Genomic DNA, 14,658 nt, shown 5'->3' with positions numbered 1-14,658 from the left:
GTATTCCTGTTGCCAGTGTTCCAGACAGAAGGAAACTGACATGCAGAGGGAGGAGTAGCTTGCTCATACAGCTAATTTGACAGGAAGCCAGATTTTCATGCCAAGCTGTCTGGTACCAAAGCCAATACGTTAAACGGCTATGCTTGTCCTGCCCCCTGATGCAATGGGAATCTGTGGGCTAGCCTATAAACCCTGCACACATCCCTGTCCTCATTCTCATGACTGACTCAGATGTGATGCTTCCTAGGCTCAGCCTCAATTATAGTACTTCTGAAACGATGGAGCTTAGATAAATTTGTGTTTCTAGTCCTAGTGGTAGAAGAGAAGTGTTGAAGCTGTTTTCCTGATTTCATGGGCAGAAATCAGAGACTGAGTCTGATGGTGTCCCCTTGTGCTATGTGCCCTGGCTAGGTGCCCTGTGTCCTCAATACAATGAGGTCTCTTCTGTAAAATGAGAGGCCAATGTAGTTTCCTTCCCATATTATGATATGTAACCACAGAGAGATCCAGTCATGTCAGATTAGAGTACTTTGGCTATCAAGTGTACAATGTCTGCTTTTAATATGCGTGTAGCCATTGTGGTGTTTGATTTATTGTCTCCTGTGAGCTTAGATACCTTTTAGCTTCAGGGTTCAAGCCTCTGTGAATTATCAGGAAAATCTGTCCAGACATACCAACGGAAAGTAGGCTCAAGACAAGGCCTCGTGGTAAATGAAAACAGTATCATATCAATCACTGTCTTCCTCAAGAGAGTTTTGCATAGCTGCCCATATACCAGAGAAAACTCTTTGGATGGAATTCCACACTCCTGCCATCAAGTGGGTCCTCTTGTTCCAAGTTCCAAACACACTTAATGGTTTTAAAGAATATGAATACTGGAATCCCTACTGCCCACTTTCCAAGTAGATTCCCATGATAGGGATCTTAACAAGAGCCTGAACAGGGCAGGAGTCACATCTGGCTTTTCCCCTCAGGACTGTCTAGCATTCGCTGACTCAAAATAGGTTCACATTAATTACTTGTCCAACAAATTGATGAACAAAGAGGAAGAAATTAATTTCAGGAAGAGGTGAGATATCTAAATGTACAAAGATTTTAGTTGGGTCTTAAAAGTTAGGAAAAAGTTGGGCTGGAGAGATGGCTTAGTGGTTAAGCACTTGCCTGTGTTGCCTAAGGACCCTGGTTTGAGGCTCGATTCCCCAGGACCCACGTTAGCCAGATGCGCAAGAGGGTGCACACATCTGGAGTTCGCTTGCAGCGGCTGGCGCGCCCATCCTCACTCTCTCTCCCTCTTTCTCTCTGTCTCTTTCTCTCTGTGTCTGTCACTCTCAAATAAATAAAAATAAACAACATTTTTTTTTAAAGTTAGGAAAAAGTTGTAAAAGAAGAGAAACTGGGAAGGGAAAGTCACAAATTAGGTGCTTCCAAAAGGATCCTGAGTAGTCCTACTTTGCTAGAAAATTCTTGCTGGCATCAAGCCAGCCTGATCCTACTTCTGGCCCCAGAGCCACACAGGTCCAGCTGGGAGATGGGTGATGAATAAATCCCTTATTACTCCCATTCCATGAGAAATAACCATGGAGGGGTCAAATGTGCCTTATCTTTCATCAACATCCTGTGCTCCTCTTTCCTTGGAGCCAGGCTCTGTCAGAGTGATGCTCAGGATAAGTCACAGGAAATGGGGCCTTCATGAGCACACACTCTGCCTCCTGCTCCTCAATAAGCCCATTTGCAAAGACAGAAGAGACCTCAGAGCAGTCTGCAGAGGGAAGAGTGCCAAGGACAGCCCCCTCACAGTCACAGCAACCCCACCTGTCAGGAGCCCAGAGCCTCAGATTGCCTGGTCTTAAAACTCTCTTTAGCTCTGGAAATGTTCCTGTAGAGGAGTCAGTAGGCTTGTGCACATTCTCTTTTTACCAGCTTCTGGTACCCCCTGCTGGTGAAACTGTGTACCTTATCTGGCAGAGTTTCAGAAGTAGAAGAGGAAACATTGTACGTTCAGGAAAAAAAATGACAAGAACTTGAGTGCTGAAATTTCTAAGGACTCTATGGATTGGTTAATTATATAACTACCTTGTGAATCGTGTGACTATGAGGTTTGGTTTTCCATCCCTGTCATTATTCTGTAGACTCTGAATAAAAAAAAAAAAGAAAGAAAGAAAGAAAGAAAGAAAGATCTATAACATCTGTGACCATTCCATTAATTTTGCAAACACTCCAAGAAAGAAAATGTTGAGTTATCAACCAAAAACATTCCTAGGTATAAATAATCCAAAGCAAAACTGATTTCATGAAGAATTTTCCTTCTCTTTCCTTTCACATATCTGCTTTTTCCACACTTCAAATCATAGATTTTTAAATATGTTTGTGCAATAAATTTATTGAGCATTGGCTATGTGCCAGACACTTAGCAACTTGTTAGAGTAGATACAAGGAGTCAAAAGCCTGTTTTCCTAAGAGGCGCTTACCCTACTGGGTGAAAGAGTTGAATCACTGTCACAAGAATGGATAAGTGCTTAGCTAACATGATATCTGAACCTTTCCTGGTCTCCTGCCAGAGTTCAAACCAGGTATTAGCTGTCTCATAACGCCAAATATCTCTTCTCAGGATTCATCATCTCTGTGATGTTATACTCCTACACTTTCCTGTTTAATGCCTGACTTTGTCATTAGTCCCTGGGCTCTATGAAGGTCAAGAACATACGATCTTCTTACATTTAGCCGAGGCCAATTCATGTATGTATGTTCATTGACTGAATCAGCCAAGAGAAGAAAATTACAATTCTGTTTGAGGAGCCATAAGAAGTTTCAGAAAAGTTCTGACATTTGAATGACATTGAGCCTTGAAGGTGTAGAGGAGATGGCCAGTGAGAGAAACAAGAGCAACCCAAACCATAGAGTATTGGTCACTACAGGGTGGAAGAGGTGGTTAATGTTTGCTAAAATGAGGTATGGATGGAAGTTTAGGCCCAGCTGGGCCCTGGATCATAATTTGGAGGTCTTGTGTATGCCCTATGCTCAGGTATAGGAAAAAAAGAATAGGAGAGTAACAAATACTTTCATAATGGCCATGAATGGCATGTGTTTTGTGTTAGTCAGCATTTAGAGGGATAGAGAGATGTTTCAGTGGTTAAAAGTGCTTACTCCACAAGCATGCCTGGTGACCAGAGTTCAAGCCCCTAGTACTCAGGTAATACTGCATGCACAGTGGTATACATCTCTATAATTCTGAAGTGCCTACAGCAAAAGGAGACAGATTCAGGAGTACCCCAATGCTCACAGGCCAACTAGTCTGCTCTTCCCAGTGGCAATCAGCAACAAGACAGACCTTGTCTCAAAGAGAGTAGGAGAGGACTAACACCCAAAGGATGTCCTCGGACCTCTACATGTACACCATAGAATTCATTACACACATGTTAACCATCATCATCATATTTAATAATTAGGTTTTTAATTCTGAAAGCATAGTGATGGGTTCCCTAACTATGATCATGTATTATGATTACTTCTGTACCTCCTCCATTTCCACTTTGTAGTTATGTTTATTTACTGCCAAAAACCCCTATGTAGAATTACCATCTCCTTGAATATGTGGCATAATGTCAGCTGTGAGCTAAGTCCTAAGGATATTGCTATGGCTTGGGTGAGGGTCCCCCAGAGGTCCATTTGTTCATGTTTAAATACCAAAGTGGCAGTTATTATGAGGTGCTGGGGAAATTTAAGAGGTAGTGCCTAGTGAAACATCATTTGGTCATTGGAAAGATGCCTTCAAAGTGTATTCTAGGACCTTGTATTGAGCAGTTTGCTGTACCATGGGCATCGCATAATGTGGCTCCCTTGCTGGGGGTCCCAAAGCAATAGGGACCACCATGTCTAGGCCAGCAACTTCCAGAACTATGACCCAAAATAAACCATTTCTCTTTGTAAGTTAATCCTCTCAGTATTTCATTTTGCAAATGTGACTAATATAGATGTCATATATCTGAGGTTTTATAACTTGATTTAAATTTTTTTAAATACCTACATGTTTTGGAGAGGTTTGGTTTATTTATTTATTTTTTATAAATACAGTTATTCAGATCTACCCAAACATTCCTATAAAAGGCCATTTTTCACAGAAGCAGGGAGACCATTTTGTTATTATTATTGCTTTGGGAACCAATGATTTGTATCTAAGAACTCTCTCAATATTATTTTACCCTGACTGGAATGGGATTGGTTGTCTCAATATTATTTTACCCTGACTGGAATGGGACTGCTTGTGAGCTCTGCCCTTGAGGAAATATCAAAGCCTCTGATACATACTCATTTGTAGTTTTAAAGCTAATTCTCTCATCGGATTTCCTTTTATTTCCTGCTGGGGTAATGTGAGTGGAGCTCAGATAGAAGCAAGGGCTCTGCTGTATATCTTTTCAAATTTATGATTAAGAAGGTCACATATACATTTTTAAACACACTCCTCTTTGATAATAAATGAAGAATAAAATTTTGAAATGTCATCAGCTGCAGAATTCCTCGTTTTTCTTTCATTGATGCTCTCCCCGCCTGTTGATTGCCTGCTGATGGTGAGAAAGGGTCCAGTTGATCCACTGTTTCATGTCCCATGTTCTTCGGACTGCTTGCAATCGTCTCATTGGCAGAACAGGGTGCCTGTGGCCAAAACATTATAACCAGAAGATGAGTTCATATTCTTGAGTGCCCAGACCAATTGTTAAAAAAATAAATGAAGAATTACACTCTGGGCTACAAATGTCTTCAAATTATGGTCAACATGTGGAATGTAAGAGCTTTTCTCTTCTTGATCTGCATTCTTAAACCCATATTTGCCCTCCCCCTGTCTCTGCTATGCTTTCTGCCTCTGGAATGTGTTTTGTAGGGACTCCATCAAAGAGCTCTGTTATCACCCATGACTTTAGCTTCAGATAATGAGAGCTGGTATAGGAGGTGAGGGCATGGGGAAGGTGTAGTCAGGACAGTTTTGTCTCCAGTTCCCTCCATGTGAGCTCATCTAGGAGTGGCTAGACCCCTCAAAAGAAGACCAGGAGGGTCAGGCATGGTGGTTGACGCATTTAATCCCAGCACTCAGGAGGCAGAGGTAGGAGGATCACTGTGAGTTTGAGGCCGGCCAGACACTACATAGGGAATTCCAGGCCAACCTGAGGTTAAGTAACACCTTACCTCCAAAAACCAAACAAGGAAAGACAACCACAGTTTCCATCCAGGTAGCCTTCTCTTTAGGACTCTCTCCTGAGGGCCTCATTTTATTGACTTGTCTAATTATCCCTCTGGACCCATAGATGTGGAACCGTTCTCCTGTCACTGTATTTTGTATATCCAGCCATCCTCTACACATTTCTTGCCCCTGCAAATAATCCTTTCATAAGAAAATTCCCTTCTCATCACACTCATTTGGATGTACCTTCTGCCTTCCTATGCTGTTTGTACCAGGACTTTGGACCCATGTTCTGAGGAAGAGGTGATCAAATTGGAGTTGGTCCTATAGGAACTCCTACTTCTACAATTTACTTTGTCCTGAGTCCCCGAGATGGGGACATTGCTAACTCTTGAATGGGTTCTGTTACACCTGCTGAGCTCTACTTAGGAAAATTATTCCTTAGGTTATACGGAATTAGACCATTCCAGCACACCTATTCTTTCTGGGATGAGGTAGGAATAACCAAGATTGAAGTTTTTTTTCAAGATAGGGTCTCACTCTGGCCCAGGCTGACCTGGAATTAACTATGTAGTCTCAGGGTGGCCTCAAACGTGATCATGGTGATCTTCCTACCTCTGCCTCCCAAGTGCTGGGATTAACGGCATGTGCCACCATGCCTGGCACCAAGATTGAATTTTAAGCCAGATTCTGTGAAAAAGGAATAATAGACACAGAGAAACTTTTTCTTGAGATATTTATTTAGCCTGTATCTTTTTGATGTGGTAGGAACATAATGACTATATTTAAATGCATATATGTCAGAAAAACCCCCTAGGGGCCCTGTTGGCTCTTAGAGAAGTTTAAATAACATGTACAAAAAGGGTCGTCATATTTCTCAATTCTAATGAAATGCCTGTCACTTAAAATTTAAAATAGATTTTGGCTCCATAAAAGAAGAATATGTTAACCTTTCTCTGGTGAAGAATCAATGCTCCTGTCACTTCTTATAATTCAGGGGGAGATGGGGTTCCACAGTGGGACACTTGGGAAGGAAGCAGACATTGGAATATGGTTGGATGAGTTGGCATTAATACAATAGAAAAAAATATCAGCTTCCATATGTTGAATGTAGACTGTGTGCCAGGTACTGTACTCTGAGTAGTTCATGTGCTATCTCACATAATTCTAAGACCAGTATTCACCACAATGCCATGCTGCATAAAGGAAGAGTTCAGGAATTGAGAGATTAGTGAACTTGCCCCCAGGAAGGCAGTAGAAGTAGGCTATGAACACATGTTTATTTGGTGCCAACACTGATATTTAACCTCCAGTGGTTGGTGTAAGAATCACTAGGGGATTCTTGGTGACTACACAATGTCCTGGGCCTGGGCCTCTGGGTACACTCTTAACTCTCCAGGGGATTACAATTTACATCAAAGATTGAGAACTGGGCTGGAGAGATGGCTTAACAGTTAAAGCACCTGCCTACAAAGCCTAAGGACCCATGTTTGACTCCCCAGATCCTATGTAAGCCAGACACACAAGGCGATGCAAGTACACAAATATGCACAAGGTGGCACACATGTCTGGAGTTTGAGTACAGTGGCTGGAGAGCCTGGCATGTCAATTATCTCTCTCTCGCTCTTATTCTCTTTTATAAAATAAAGCACTGCTGTTCTGTACTGTCATTATTAGACATGCCATTCTGGTATTCAGGATCTGATGTTTCAGGGGGAACGGCTATGCATCAAGTTCAACTGTGGCTTTTCTCTCTTTGAGCTATGAGATGAACCCTCCCCTCCCTTCCCTCCACTGCAACTCCCAACCCCTACTTTAATCTACTCCTATTCGGTGGGTTCATTCATCAGTTCAGTCTCTGAGAGAAAGGCCAAACTCTGTCCTCAGTCAGTCCTATTCAGAAGCATGAGAACAGAAAGACCAGCCTGACCTTTTCCTCCCTCTGAAAGCAGAACAAGAAGCAGCATCATAAAGTCTCATTGATTTCCCATTTCAAGCTCAAGGATAAAATATGCCCATTGTTTGGGATGAAGCAATCTAAGTTTCATATTTCCTAGTAAATGGAAATGATGGGCGGTTTCAGGAAGGCTTGGGTGTACTCAACCTTGACCATGGAGGGCTTGCTTTGCGTCTGGTTTTGTAGGATGGACCAAATGTAGGGGTGAAAATGAGGAATAGAGAATGATCCACCTTTCCCAATCCTTTCATTGAACCGGAACCATCTAACTGTGGGTTTTTTTTCCCCTTGCACATGTCCCAAAGGAAGCTGGCCAAGAAGCAGAAGGAGACACAGAGTGGAGCCCAGAGGGAGATGCGGCCTGTGGCCTCCGCTGACAAGCCCACTGCCAAGCTCAGCACCAGCCGGAATGAGGAAGGCTTCTCCTCCAGCTCTCAGGACGTTAACGGATTCAGTAAGTCAGGTCAACTAAGGGGAACAGGATAGTTGTATCAAGCTTGGCCCTGGTGCCTCTGCGTCAGACCCCTCCCCCCCCCCTTGGTAACCAAGGCATGATGTCAGGATGCTGTCCTGGAATGTTGGTGATGAAGGTTCTCTCTGACAAAGGCTTTGAGACACCCTATGCCGAGATGACTAAAGAATCTGCTCCTAAGGAGATGGAAATGGTAACACGTCATCCTAACTGCTTGTGGACCCAAATAGAAATAGGTTAAAAATTCAAATAGGTACAAAGAAGGAGGAAGAGGAAGAGAAGAAGGTGGAGGAATAAGGCTGTACTCTTAAGGCAAATAGCATTCAACACGGAATTGAGTCACTTAAAAATCTTCAAAACTGTTTCATTATTTATCCTGGAAGGTAAATGGGTCACAAATGATTATGGTCTCTGTTCTGAGTATTTAGGGAACTGAGGCTCAGAGAAGCAATCTCTCCAAAGTTCCAAGGCTGCTAGGTCCTGTACCCAGACTGAAACCTGTGCCTTCCAGGCCTTGACCAGTTTTAAGTGGTTTTTGGTCAAGATGACCTGAGTCCTCATACAGAGTTAATAGAGTATTCCTAGCTAATATAAGTAGTTACGATTTCATAGTTAACTCATCCAGCAGAGAACCACAAGACTGGGAACTTATAAGGCTAGCTACCTTGGTGACTAGTCTTGAGAGAGTCTTTTCTTGGTTCCTGATGGATCCAAGTTCTAAGAGAATCCCCTGATTCCTAAACCACAGTGCAGCATAGAACCCACCTGGGAAGGTTTTCAAAATACAGATGTTCGGGTCTCACACTTATCTACTGAATCAAAATCTCCATTTTGATGAGAGCTAGGGCAGCATTCAAGGCTGTGGACTTTGCAAAGTCATTCACGTAGTTCTCATAGGCACCATGGTTAAGAATACAGAATTTGAGGGAGGCAATTGATATTTTCAAATGCCTATATGCTGCTGGCTTTGAGAGGAGATATTACTATTTTCTCAATTTTTATTAACATTTTCCATGATTATAAAAAATATCCCATGGTAATACCCCCCCACTTTCCCCGTTGAAATTCCATTCTCCACCATATCCCCTCCCCATCTCAATCAATCTCTCTTTTATTTTGATGTCATGATCTTTTCCTCCTCTTATGATGGTCTTGTGTAAGTAGTGCCAGGCACTATGAGGCCATGGATATCCAGGCCATTTTATGTCTGGAGGGAGCACGTTATAAGGAGTTCTACCCTACCTTTGGCTCTTACATTCTTTCTGCCACCTCTTCCACATTAGACCCTGAGCCTTGGAAGTTGTGATTGAGATGTTACTCAGTACTCCAGTCACTTCTTTCCAGCACTGATACCTTCTGAGTCTTAAACTTCACCTATATTTACCACTTACTAACATTTTCAGTATTGGCATCTTTTGTCTTCTTTTCTGTCTGACAACAAAGTTCTGACTATTTGGAAGTGAAGTTACAAGTGTTGAGACATTCCACCTCTAGAGAATTCAGCATGTGTTACCTAAGAGTAGGAAAACTCAACACATCACCAGAAAAATGGATAATTTGCTCAAGAAATGTCACTGATTCAATGGCATCACATGTGGCAGTCCACAGTCCAAATCCCTCATATCCAAAACCTGTTCTTGTTTGTTTGTTTTCTTTGTGAATCAGGACCCTGTCCAAGGTACTCACACTGTATTTTTGTTTAGTTTTATTTATTTATTTGAGAGAGAGAGAATGTGCACGCCAGGGTCTCCAGTCACTGCAAACAAACTCCAGACGTGTATACCCCCCTGTGCATCTGGCTAACGTGGGTCCTGGGGAATGGAGCCTCAAACCAGGATCCTTAGGTTTCATAGGCAAGCGCTCAACCACTAAGCCATCCCTCCAGCTCCCTCACATTTTATTTGATTTTCTCATCTTATTCTCTCCTTTCATATAAAACAATTTTCTTGACTTTACTTTTTTTTTCCTTTTGGGGTTCTAACTTTTTATTTCAATGTCTGGGGCAATTGCCCCATTGAACTGTCTATAATCCAGATTTGTTTGACTTTCCATCACAATTATATTCACAATAAACATTTGAGCAAAATCCTACATAGTGATGTGGCACATGGCTCCTTGCATCATATCAGTAGACAAATCACATCACTTTGCCCATTGATGATGACCCTAAACTTGTGTGCATCTTCATGTTGAGCAATGGTTTTTAGAGAAAAAGTCTAAAAATGCAAACATTTAACTTTGGTTTTTGCTATAGGTCAGAGGAAATCTGTGGTCTGTTTAACCGTGTAGCTGGTCCTCTCTCAGGACACAGAAAGAGGACAGTGACATAGATCAGGACAGGCTCAGAAGGGATCGGCAACAAAATGAGCTTGAAAAGAAGGGACTTTCCTAAAACTCCACAGCCTCTCACTGCACAGTGTTGTCTCTGGCTCTCCTGATTTGGGCCCAAGAACAGAGAAGTTTATGTGCAAGTCTATGTGATTGAAAATACTGGCGCCATAGTATTTACTTACACCAAACTTTTCCTATGCAGACCAGCCTCATCTATACACTTTTTTTCTATTGTAAAACTGCTCTGGCAAGCCATAGTGTGCCAAGAAGTTTATAGTCTAAGATGCAAGGTGAGCATTGTGACCCTAAAATTGCAGGTAGTTAAGTCCCAAACGCTCTGACCACACAGGAGACCAATGTGAGTAACACTGATTTCTTAGGCTTCATAGGCAGGTAGTACCCATGTTTTCACTAGGGACCAAAACTTAGACCTTTAAGATACTCAAAACAGAGCCAGAGTCTCTGTCAGCTAGAATGGAAGAAGAAGAATATCCTATTAAGCCTAATTATATGTTATAAAGGCCAGAGACAATATTCCCAAATAATTGGATGCATATATGTATATGGCATATGTCTGTATTTTTTATTTATGTGCATATATATAGATGTATATGCATGCATATATGTGTGTATATATTCATTTTAATGATATTCAATTTTAAAGGGCAAAAATACCAATTTAAATTGATGTATTATATTCAATTATTATGAAATTTTGCATTTGTTTGAATCACTGAATATTTCAGACCTCTTTCTTTGCATCTGGTATCTTCAGGCTGCAGCTATAAACACCCTCTGGGGATTCTTTTGAATGCCCTAAAATGCATCAGGTACCTTTTTAAAATGCCCTGTGGAACCACTGGGGTGAGATTTGAGGGGGGAAAATGTAAGTAATGCTTACTTACACTGGAGATGTAGAAATTGCTTCTGAAATCACCCTGATGTATGTAAAATTGAATCTATTTTTGTGACATTAGGGAAGTGGCTGTCTAGCTTCTAAGTCGACATCTTTAAGAGGGCCCTGAGATTATGTGCAAATTGTGAGGCAGCATCTAGGGACAGAGGGAGAGAAGGAAGGAGGGAGGGAGGAAGGGAAAGTGGGAGGGGAGAAAGGAGGGAGGGAGGAGGGAGGGCACGAACAGTGTCTGGGAAGGGAAAGAGGGAAGGAGAGAGGGAGATAGGGAGGGAGCGAGGTAGGAATGACACACGAACGGTTTTTTCCATCACACAAGACTGTAGAGGAGTGTGCTTAGAGCAATTAATTCATTATTAAACAGCTAGGCCCTTTCTCTATTCAAAGTCTGCTTCTTTCTGAGGACGTTTAGTTTCTGGGGTTTTTCTATTCCAAGTGACTGCTACATTTGGCAACATCTATTCAGTCAAGCCACCCAATATTGTATAAGAATAGTGATCTCTGGGACTGGAGGGTGACAGGGCTTTGTCAAACGTGGGCCGTTGCTGTGTCTTGCTTTGGCATTCTTTTAGAAAGGAACGCACTTCACATTTCAAGGACAAACAATGCACATTGTTTTCTGATTAAAGAAATGTGAGCTTTTATTAAGTCATCTGATTTTGATCTTACTGTCTTGTGTACTTGTAATTCTTTTCTGTGATCTTTGGCTCACAAGGATTGTTTTCTTGGCTTTTTGTTTTTTTCTTCAGGAGCTCTCCTTAAATAGCATGCTATTTCTTCTTCTCTATCTCTTGTATTCATGTGACATCATCTTCTTGTACATTTTCAGTCCAAACAAAAATGCTTGAAAACAAGTCCCTGTTGAGTCCCTACGGCATGGGGGCCTGTCTGTCGACCCTGCTCATATTACACATGAACAACGCCCTTGTTCATTGGCTACCACTAGTTAACACTGTCTTCCTCTTTACCAGTCCATTCTGATTAGTCTTTCCACAGCTGATAGGCACAGGCAGGTCACCAGACATTGGGCCATGAGTGCTTCACACTTGACAATGTCCTTCTACAAACTCTTATGTAAGAGCTTTATTTGAGTGTCAAAAGAGGACCAACAGGTCTATTACTCCTCTACTCTACACGTGAGGACTCGGAGGCACAGATAAACTCCAAGGTGTAGGTTGCACGGCCTGTGGCAAGTTGTAATTGGAATCCATGTTTTCCAAATATCAGGTAAAGACTATACACCTCGTTCTGCAAATAACATAGGGAAATACTCTAAATGAACACTTATTATAAGAAAGTGGCGAAGAACAAAATACATGTCAGGAAAATATAAATGAAAACAATAAGGTAAACACAAGGATACATCAAAACGTAATTAGATTAGATTAGATTGTAATTGCATCTAAATATACAGACTCTGAACTTCTAAATTATAATCAATCTCTGAGCTATCTAGTAACAAAATCCCAAAGAGGAAGATAGCTTTTACTGGGCACCTACTATGCACTAGATCTTATAACTTGAATAAATTCCACTCTCAAGCTTCCTAAGCACCCTATAAATTGGGTGTTATTCCTATTCTGAAAAGTAGAAAAGTGAATCTCAGAGAATTAAACAAGTCCAAAATCACATAGACATAGCAGAGATATGATTAGATGCCAAAGAGAGTCATAAACCTCAAAACAGTGGTCCTTCCCCCACATCATGCATGGTTGCCTGGTGCTTACAAGCTTCACTGGTGGAGGAGACGGAGAGTGAATCCCCCACCAATGGGCTTGAATTTTCTGCCTTATGAACAGAAGCTGCCACCACAGCTATGTCTGGCATGGAGCCTGCACCTAGGCACTGACTGAACCATTTAATGGTTAACTGTTTATTACCATTTGACAGTTAAGTGATGCCCTCAGATATTAAAACAAGTTCTTCAAATTGCATGAAGAATCAATAAGGAGACCTGGATCATAAAGCAGATACGATCCTTTGCAAACCAGCCGTCTTTGACTTTAACCTCTGGAAGTATTTTTTCTACCATGAAGCTGGGGGAAGGAGAAAAGATATCAAGCCCTGCTGGATGGGAGGACCATGCCTCTTCTTAGTTCTTCTAACCATGTCCAGTCCTGCTGCAGAGGCATCGACCCAGTGAATGCTCCCTCGGATTCTATGGGAATTGTCCCTTCAGGACTTTCTTGGGAGAGCAGGACTGTGGACCAGTGGCCCATTCTCTTCATTTCTAGGCTAGACTAATCTGTGAATGGATATAAGGAGAAATGAACAGAGCTGCTCACCACAGAGCAGGAGAAACAGGGATTACAATTGTGAACATCTTCATTATACAACTCTGTGTAGTAGAAGACTGCACTAATAGCCACAGGATCCTCCCCCTGACTTGGAGACCACAACATACCTAGCAGACAGCACACAGGCACCTCAGCAGATAGTTGACAAAGATGATGAGTATAGGCTCTGAAGCCAGCAGCTCCTCGCTATCCTTCGGCATACACAATTCATAAAAGCCTCCTGGGGAAAAGTTAGGGAATATTCAAGCTCAATGCTCTCATAGGGTTCTTCATGGATGGGGCAGGCAAAAGGAAACACCAGGCCATAATGAGCCTTATGTTTTATATTTTTATTGACTTATTTAGTTGAGAGAGAGAGGTGGGGGGGGAATGGCATGCCAGGACCAATAGCCCCTGCAAATGAACTTTAGATGCATGAGCCACTTTGTGCATCTGGCTTTACATGGTACTGGGGAAATCAAACCCAGGACCTTGGGCTTTGCAAGCAAGCACCTTAACCACTGAACCATCTCTTTATCACACAGGCTTATTATTTTAAGATCGTATTATGTAACCAAAGAAGCTCATATGGAAAAGGTAGATCAGAACTTTAAACTATAGGGCAGTTGGATAGGGCTGTGAACTCATTGAAAATGTTCCTTACCCATCCCATGATGAAAGTAAGCAAACTAGAGAAATGAGCATTGGCCTTCTGTAGAGTAACTATTGACTTGATGTGTGTGATAGCAAGGACTGCCTCCTTGGTTAGTGTCTGTCATTTTGTTGAATACTGATCACATAGTGTATGTAATCCTCATAAAAGGGTGACCAGGTAGGAATTTTGTTACCCTGATGTTACAAATGACATCAATAATGTCACTAATGTGGTCTAAATTCCTAACCATGGTTCCTAAGTTCTCCATGGTTGCTATTGAGAACAAATTCGGACCATCACCCAAGTCTCTAAACTACCAGATACTCATTGACCACTTATATGAATGAGTGAATGAAGGATGGAATGATGAAATGAAGAAGCTGGAATTTACAATAAGATATCCTAGGCCTATATCATACTCTTTTCATAGTGGATCTCATTCAGCTGACATAGTGGTACCATGCAAGTTCCCCATAGTGAATCCCATCTTCTATGACCCTGAAGCCTGTTTCCTGTAACCTCAGCTCATTCATTTCTATTTTTGCCTATAAGCATGTTATCAGTCCCCAAACCAAGCAACCTTTGTTTGCCTCTGGTATTGATAGAGTAATGGATTCTTATGACACTCACCTCTCCCTTCAAGTGTTTAACTGTCTTATTGTGGCCACCTAGCTGCAGGCTAAAGCAACTCCCACTTTACCATCAGCCTTCTGCAGAGTACATGTCTGGTTTTAAATCTATTCAAAATTGTAATTGGGGCTGGAGAAATGGCTTAACAGTTAAGGCACTTGCCTGTGAAAGCCTAAAGACCTGTGTTCAACTCTCCAGATCCCATGTAAGGCAGACACACAAAAGGTGAGGCAAGCGCAAGATCACACATG

The 14,658-nt window shown here is 41.9% G+C and overlaps 1 protein-coding gene across 5 annotated transcripts in view; it reads left to right on the top strand.

Annotated features, from left to right (window-relative positions):
- Positions 1-14,658, top strand: part of Ptprt (protein tyrosine phosphatase receptor type T) — a 1,232,244-nt gene that overhangs the window by 1,091,675 nt on the left and 125,911 nt on the right. For 4 of the 5 annotated variants that reach the window (XM_045155759.1, XM_045155757.1, XM_045155760.1 and 1 more), the window contains exon 16: positions 7,427-7,584. In XM_045155759.1, the coding sequence (XP_045011694.1) occupies positions 7,427-7,584 (158 nt within the window). The remainder of the gene's footprint in view (positions 1-7,426; positions 7,585-14,658) is intronic. The other variant, XM_045155755.1, reaches the window with a different exon arrangement.

This window comes from Jaculus jaculus, chromosome 8 (assembly GCF_020740685.1).
Source record: "Jaculus jaculus isolate mJacJac1 chromosome 8, mJacJac1.mat.Y.cur, whole genome shotgun sequence".
Classification (NCBI taxonomy): Eukaryota; Metazoa; Chordata; class Mammalia; order Rodentia; family Dipodidae; genus Jaculus; species Jaculus jaculus.
The sequence above is the reverse complement of the archived record's forward strand: the minus strand, read 5'-3'. Positions and strand labels throughout refer to the sequence as shown.